Source organism: Coptis chinensis, chromosome 3 (genome assembly GCF_015680905.1).
Source record: "Coptis chinensis isolate HL-2020 chromosome 3, ASM1568090v1, whole genome shotgun sequence".
NCBI lineage: Eukaryota > Viridiplantae > Streptophyta > Magnoliopsida > Ranunculales > Ranunculaceae > Coptis > Coptis chinensis.
Genome location: NC_141458.1, coordinates 23,954,289 through 23,962,183, shown reverse-complemented (window position 1 = coordinate 23,962,183; position 7,895 = coordinate 23,954,289). Strand labels below are relative to the sequence as shown.

The window sequence follows — 7,895 nt, the reverse complement described above, 5'->3', positions numbered from 1 at the left end:
TTTTGCCTCCGCTGCAAAAAAGTGAACATTTAGCCACGGCCATGTCGTGGCAAAACATTATTTTATATTTGAATTAGTTTTATTTTTTTAATATTTAAATTTCTTTTTGTCACGAGCATGACCACTGCAAAATGTATTTTACATGTTTCTTCAAATCGCAGTTTCAATTCTTTTTGCAGCAAACGGCCACGACAATATAGTTTATATATATATAATTTGTGTACTAAATCCATCATAAAGTTATGAAAGATAATCTAAACTGAAGTTTCATTTCATATTAAACCAATTCCAATACATGTCTAGAATAAAAGAACCAACAACAATTCCCCCTACATAAACATTATTTACACTTCACAGTATTTCAATCTAGCCATACTACATTCAGCATATCATCAATCCCAAAATAAAAAACCATGAAACTGTGAAATTGACCATCTTTGCCAGCCTACTATATTTCTGCAAAAAAAAAAAAAACACAAGCTACTTCATTAGTCCAAGATGCTTCAAAAAAGTGAAGAAATAACATATAAAAGTAAAATATGACGGGAATAATAAATTAAACTAAGCTATTGTTATCGAAGAGAGGAGTGATTTTGACGCACGGCATGAGATGCCTACAATAATTGTATGAAGAAGTGCCTACAAGACGCCTTTGGTTTCATTCATGTGACTAGCACTACTTGGGTGCAAGGGAGAACAACACAAGTTTACTAATTGTCACTAGTCAAATTCAAAACTGCAGTAGAAAAATGAAAATAATAAGTCCAAAATAATATGTGAAAGTTCTACTAGAATATTTCAACACTTAATAGAACGACCAAAAGATAATTTAATCTCATTTAGAAACTTACAATGCAAGGACCATCACTGCTATGTAGGGCTCTCTTGCTTCAGTCTCACCTACTTCCTCGACGCTTAATGGTAACAGTTGATGCTCTCATTGCATGGTATGTGATGCATAGACCTGTTTCCAAGCAAACCAAATAGAAAATAAGTAAACTAGTAGAACATATCTTGTGTAACACATTAGCTCTATATCCACTATACTGTAACGACATTAGCTCTATATATGTTTGGGTGTTTACCATCATTTGGCTGTGAATTGGTGTTGACAGCCACATCATAAAGAGCAATTAATATATGCTCGAAAGACACTCCAATTTCAAGTTCCACACGAAACAATAATTAACTGTTTTGTAAAAGAGCTAGGGTTGAGTTTGTTTATGGTGTAGTTTTAGATAGATTAAATTAATTACCAGCTGCAGAAGGATCTCTGAGATGCTTGATGTCAAAAATGCCTCTAGTGGTTCCATCAATATGCTTATTGATTTCTTGATATCCTATCTCTTGGTAATCCCAGCTCCCATTCTTGTATCCTTCAATTAAAAACAGCTCCATGTGCCTTGCATCTAGTGTCTGCATGGTTCCTGAAAAATCAGAACAGGTCACTTTCTAATTAATATACTTAATACTTAATACAGAAATATACAACTTCCAACTTTCATCAGTAAAGTTTCCTTTCCTCGACCACATATCCACTGCCATTTACCATCTAATTAGTCACGACACACTACCACCAAGTAGAGTTATATTTTATAGCAAATCAAAACAACTAACCCAAACTGAAACAACATTACGAACTGAAACAACAAATTAAATCTTGTGTAGTGTTGATCTTGGAAGTGTACACAACCAATCAGAGAACACATTAGTTAGTATAATGTGCATTAAAGTACAGTCTTTAATGAAAGTTGGGGGTAAGGGCTGACCTAGCTATGATGGGGGTTGCATTCTGATCAATCATGGTAACCTTATAGCATGCAAGAAGACAAGCCCACTTGTTCTACAACCTCAAAACCTCAACTGACACTACCAAACTTTACGCTACCAACACCAAATTCATATCAAACTTCAAAAACAATAAAATCAAGGTGATAAAGAATATGAAAGTAATAAGAAAATGAACTAATGGCTGAAAATTGAATATTGTTTTGAAATAAATTGATACTATGGAATCCATCGACCCAAAACAAAATAAAATAATTTGAGAATATATACATACTACGTACACCCCATCAGCAATACATGACATAAAATTACAACAAAACAAAAGGAGGATCGCTTCCCTATAAATCTTACCCGTGAGAGGTAGTTGTGTCCCATTTTCGCTATTTGCTTAGCACGGTTGCCCTTGTTACATTTGGAAATTGCCTACGTATAATACATACATTGAACATACAAAGTTAGTCAGTATTGTACATGTAAGAATACTAAAGTTAAATACTAAAGCCAAGCAACAGTGGAGATGATTACATGGCTATTGCTTTCTTCCTTGTGATATTTACAAGTACGTTCATTAAGAGGGACCTCAGTGGAGCAGGTCCCAAGTCACATGTAAACTTTTAAAGAGTAAAAATTCAATTGTTCCAAAATCTCAGCAGTCCTACAATGAGTAAATACTAAATCAGTTACAATAATATAGCGAGGTTTATGTGACCTATCACTATGTTGTATTAAGTGAACTTATGGAGGAAATGAGTAAATAAAAACAAACTTAAAACATATCAGAAAGAGAAGGAAGTTTAAACTCCCCCTTCTTCTCAAGAGGTATAGTAGAGTTGTTGATAATCGGTAGATCAACCGTAAACTTAACTTCAAGATGATAATCAACATCCCAGTTAGACCCAATATCTCTAGCTATGTCCGCCAATACACTGTATGGAACTTTCATTTCAACATCCAACATAGTTACTCCCTCTGCAACTATAGACCCTGGATCGGGAATCTTCCCTGACGCAATGATCTTGTTAGCAGATTTGAGAGTGTAAGCAATATCACAAATGGGAATAGAATGATCATATGGATTGGTAACAGAAATCTAAGATTTGAAATGGACCGAGTCACGTCTTACATTCTTGAGATCAACATCAGTGAGTTCAGCTTCTGGTTTCTTGATTTGAGCTACATTTTCTGCAACAAAGTTCTTTGCCTTGTCCATCAGACTAGCCATTTTGTTGTAGTTGGTGCACTAAATGACCAACATTAACCTGACCAAAAGCATATATAGTTCACCCTAGACTAAACATGCAATCATTAAAAGTTACTGACATTAACCTCATGAGTTGTGATCTAAGCATACAATCCATACAAATTTGATAAAAACCTATCGAAATTAAACATACCAACTTTACAAGTCCGAAAAATATCTATAAAGCAAAAAAAAAGAAAAAGGGAATCCCTCAATAACAGTCACAGATCTATGACAATGGAAGTTGGATGTATAAAACAAAAAGTAAATGCACAAGTTCTAAACTTTCCCTTTAAATAAAAAGGAAGCAGAAGCTTTAAACTTAAAAGTCACACCTTTCATCTAGATATAGTGTAGAATAAGATTATAAACTCAATCCATTAATTCCATTACAAACACAAAATTAGAGAACCTAAAAATCAAGTGAAATCGTTCGGTCAATTCAAGAAGGCTAGTACCTGCGAAGCTAGGATGAAGGAAACATGGAGGATGGAGATCAGCGAAGTGAAGAACAAAGCAATGGCAGGAAGTAAAGAAGCGGTGAAGAAGATTAAGGGCTTTTATGATTTTTTTTATTCTTTTTGTTACTTGAGGTTTTGTTTTCTCGCTAAACTTTGTTATTTGAGGTTCGGGATTCAACTTTTCACCAAAAATAAAAGGGGGGAGGAACGAAAACAGACGCGCGAACTATTGTGTAAAACTTGCATTTTATATTATTTTTAGAAAATATAAATTAATAATAGCAAAATAATAACTTTTCGCCACCGTGGTCGCTTTAGACTTACTTAAAGTCGCGGACACAACTACCTTGTTGCTAAAGGTCTAACTTAAAGCCACGGCTTGACTACATCTGTTGTAAGAAAAGTGTTGAAGTATGTAGTGTCGGTCTCACACATTCTATAAGTGTGAGACCGTATCTTATTTAGCTTGTTGCTATTTAGGTTATTCCATCTCTAGTATAAATATATGCATTGTAGGTTAGGATAAATATACTCTAAACCCTATCTTCTTCTTGTGCCTCCATCATTTTTTCTTTTTCTTCTTCTACACACTCAATCCCTTTAACCTAACAAGCTAACCACCATATGTATCTCCTAGCATAAATAACATGGTATCGGAGCCGACTCTGTTTAGAGAATGCTAGGAGAGAGATCCTCGATTCAAGGTTCTAGTTTTAGTATTAGTTGGTGTCTTAGTATTGTTTCGGCCTCAATGATCTCGGTATTGATAAAAGAGGAGACGCCCCATGATTCGCAGTTTTCTTTGATTTCAGTATTCGTTTTCATCAAGTGAGTTTTTCTTCTCTTTACAATGACCGATGTTGTTCCAAAATCCGATGAATTTGGTAATACGTCTGTTTTCTCTGTTGGTATGACCTCTGTCAAATTGGAGGGTGTTGCCAATTACCTTCAATGGGCAGAGGCAGTTACTGTTTATCTTACTGGAAAAGGTAAGGGAAATCATTTGACAAATCCCCCAGATGATAAAGGAAAGACAACCTGGACAAAAGATGACGCCTTGGTTAAGAATTTCCTGTGGAATACTATGAAGAAAGATGTTTGTAATGATGTGCGGTTTTTTAAAACCTCGAAGGAGATTTGGGAGTATCTACAAGAATCATACTCTCAATCTAAGAATACTTCTCGTATCTTTCAGTTGTATGAGAACATCTTTGATCTCGCTCAAGGAGATATGTCTATCTCTGAATATTACAATTCTCTTCGTAGCAAGTGGGAAGAACTGAATATATATCGCCTAATTTACTACGACATAAATCGATTGAAGAAACAAAGGGAGGAATTTCGAGTCTCCAAATTCCTATCCGGGCTACGCCCCGAGTTTGCTAATGTGAAAGCCCAAGTTCAAAGTGAATCTAAGCTCCCTACTGCCTCGAGGCTTACTCGCGTTTGTCTCAGATTATCGCACCTCCTCCAAGGCACAATAGCGGTCGCGACTTTATTGATCCCTCCAAGCAAGTAATAACAACCCTCTTCTCCGGGTCGTGGTAATGGCGGGAGGAGGTAGAGGGGGGGGTCGTGGGGTGGTCGTACCGAGCGGAGTGGCCGTGGTCGTGGTATTGGCGTTTTGAGCCTTGTGAGCATTGTGGGCGACAAATCATAGTGCTGATTTTTGTTGGGATATAACAGATTTCCACCTTTGCACAAAGCCAACAATGCCACGAGATGGGTTGATCGAGAAAGTGACCGATTTTCAACTAGTTCAAGAAGACTTTGCGACCCGATGAAGCGGATACAAGCTATTCCCAGTTCATCAAGTTTGTCCGACTACCCCACTGCGACCCTAGCCGATTCAGGTAAAATATGTCTTCATACAAGTGGTAACAACTCTTGGGTTATTGACTCAGGAGCTTCTGATCATATGACAGGTAATCCCCCGTTGTTTTCTAGTCTTGCGTATACTCACACACCATCATATGTCACATTAGCAAATGGGGCTAAGGCTAGTATTCTTGGTCGGGGTACTATTGGTTAACTTCGTAATATATCACTTGTCCGATCTTGCTTATTCGAAATTTCCCTTTAATCTATTATGCGTTCATCGTCTCACCCAATCTCTTCTTTGTAATGTCATGTTTTCTTCCACTCATGTTGTGTTTCGGGATCTACGACAAAAGACACTAGTTGGTGGGGGTATGAGCATGGGGGCATCTATTACTTTCAAGATGATTATGGGCACTCTCACTTTGAAGCAAGCTCTACTGATCTCGATCTCTCCGCTCGATTGGCATAGACGCGTCTTGGTCATCTTCCCTGGCTAGTTTGCGAAGTTTAGTTCCCGATATTTCTTCTAGTATTCAGTCTTTAGGTTGTGAGGTTTGTGAGTTAGCTAAACATCGCCGTCGTGCTACTTACAAAAAGGTTAAATAAGTGTTCTAGTGCTCCTTTTCGGTTAGTCCATTCGGATGTCGGGGTCCTTGTAGAACCACGGCCTTTTGGAGCCAAGTATTTTATTACATTTATAGATGATTTTTTCGTGTTTGTTGGGTCTATATTATGGAAAATCGTTCTCAAGTATTCTCTCGTTTTTAAAAATTCTATCTTTGAGATTACTAATCAAGATTCTCGCACACATGCATGTTTTTCGAACCGATAATGCCAAAGACTATACCTCTACAATATTCGAGTTTTTAGATGACCATGGAATTACACATCAAACCTCCCCGTGTGGATACACCTCAACAAAATGGGGTTCTTTGAGAGAAAGAACGGACCCATTCTTGAAGTCGCCCACGCTTAATGTTTCAAACAAATCTCCCAAAGTTTTATTGGCAGAAGGCATCCTTATCGCCACATACTTGATTAATCGTATGCCTCTTCAATTATTAGGAGGCAAAACACCATACTCTGTTCTTTTCCCGGTCAATCTTCTTTCCATCTTCCCCACCGGATTTTTGGTCAGGTTCCGCTTTGTTCATAATCTTAAGCCGGTCGTGATAAGTTAGACTCGTGCTATTAAGTGTGTTTTTCCTTGGGTATTCACGCATACGCGAAGGGTACAAGTGTTATAGTCCTCATCTGCGCAAATCATTTTATGCATGGCCGATGTTACCTTTTGAAGATGTCCGCTTTTACTCTTGAGGGGAAGATGTCCTCTGAACCATTTGATGATTGTGTTATGCCATCCGGTGGTCTTTGGATATGATCTTGGTGAAAATGAGGGAGTGAGTGAAGAAGCGAGCGCTACCGCACTCCACCGATAGCCTTCCAGGGCTGGCGCCAAGATCTTTCGGTTGCCATTCCGAGTTTGGCCGAAAGTTCAATTTGCTCGTTTTGCCCTCACCTCTTCCCATTTGTGTTTGTGGATCCTATTGCCATTCCATCCGACCTTGATGTTCGATTGCACTCGACCGAAAAACTTGAACGCCCACCGCCGATTATCGTCTTTCCTAGTAAGTATGCTCGATTATTCTATTTCTAAGTATGTTTCCACCGATCATTTACCACCATCCGCCAAGTCTTTTGCTACGTCCTTGTTGTTCTGTCTCGCCCCGTAACTTACTGGGGATGCTCTATCTCATCCCGGCCGGAAGCAAGCAATGGACGAGAGGAGTTGAGTGCCTTGTATTCTAATGACACTTGGGTTCTTACGGATCTTCCTTCGGGAAGAAAGTAGTTGCTTGTAAGTGGGTTTTCACTATTAAGCATAATCCGGATGGTACTATTTTCGTTTAAAGGCTCGCGATGCGGTTTGCAAAAGGCTTTACCCAGACATATGGTATTGATTACTCCGAGACGTTTTCTCCGGTTGCAAAGCTCGCCTTTGTGCGTATTGTGATTTCTCTTGCCGTTCATCATCACTGGCCTCTGTTTCAGTTGGATGTTAAGAATGCCTTTTTACATGGCGATCTTCTGGAGGAAATATGTATGGTTCAACCTCCTGGTTTTGTTGCTCAAGGGGGGAAAGTCTGTTGATTAAAAAAGTCTCTTTATGGGCTCAAGCAGTCTCCTAGAGCTTGGTTTGCGAAGTTTAGTCAGGTTTTGATGGCTAATGGAATGACTAGGTGTGAATATGATCATTCCGTGTTTTACCGAAAGACCCAGCAAGGGATTATTGTCTTAGTTGTGTATGTTGATGATATCATTGTCACAGGGTCTGACAAACAGGGTATTGATCGACTTAAAGTCAATCTCTCAAGACAGTTCCAGACCAAAGATCTAGGAGAACTGAAGTATTTCTTAGGCATTGAAGTTACCAGGTTCCCTGGTGAAATTCATCTCTCACAGAGAAAGTATGTATTAGACCTGCTCAGTGAAACAGGTAATTTAGGAGCTCGCCCAGTAGAGACTCCTATGGATTCGAACGACAAACTCCAGTCGGATGTTGGAGAGATGTATGCCGATATTGA

The 7,895-nt window shown here is 38.4% G+C and overlaps 1 protein-coding gene across 4 annotated transcripts; it reads right to left on the bottom strand.

Annotated features, from left to right (window-relative positions):
* Nucleotides 1-481: 481 nt before the first annotated feature.
* Nucleotides 482-3,669, bottom strand: LOC147508741 (late embryogenesis abundant protein Lea14-A-like). Of its 4 annotated transcripts, XR_015218182.1 has the most exons (6): nucleotides 3,487-3,669; nucleotides 2,314-2,443; nucleotides 2,140-2,211; nucleotides 1,257-1,427; nucleotides 852-964; nucleotides 482-736 (listed from the first exon to the last, which is right to left on the bottom strand). XR_015218182.1 is itself a non-coding variant. In XM_086601132.1 (3 exons), the coding sequence occupies exons 1-3, from the start codon at nucleotides 3,368-3,370 to the stop codon at nucleotides 2,555-2,557; spliced, it is 315 nt and encodes a 104-aa protein (XP_086457258.1). In that variant the 5' UTR covers nucleotides 3,371-3,499; the 3' UTR covers nucleotides 2,363-2,554. The 4 variants fall into 4 exon arrangements, 3 of the variants coding, with proteins under 3 accessions (XP_086457258.1, XP_086457259.1, XP_086457257.1); XM_086601132.1 differs by lacking the exons at nucleotides 482-736; nucleotides 852-964; nucleotides 1,257-1,427; nucleotides 2,140-2,211 and adding an exon at nucleotides 2,912-2,970 and having other exon boundaries at nucleotides 2,363-2,803; nucleotides 3,364-3,499; XM_086601133.1 differs by lacking the exons at nucleotides 482-736; nucleotides 852-964; nucleotides 1,257-1,427; nucleotides 2,140-2,211; nucleotides 3,487-3,669 and adding exons at nucleotides 2,654-2,803; nucleotides 2,912-3,430 and having other exon boundaries at nucleotides 2,363-2,443.
* Between the last annotated feature and the right edge of the window lie 4,226 nt (nucleotides 3,670-7,895).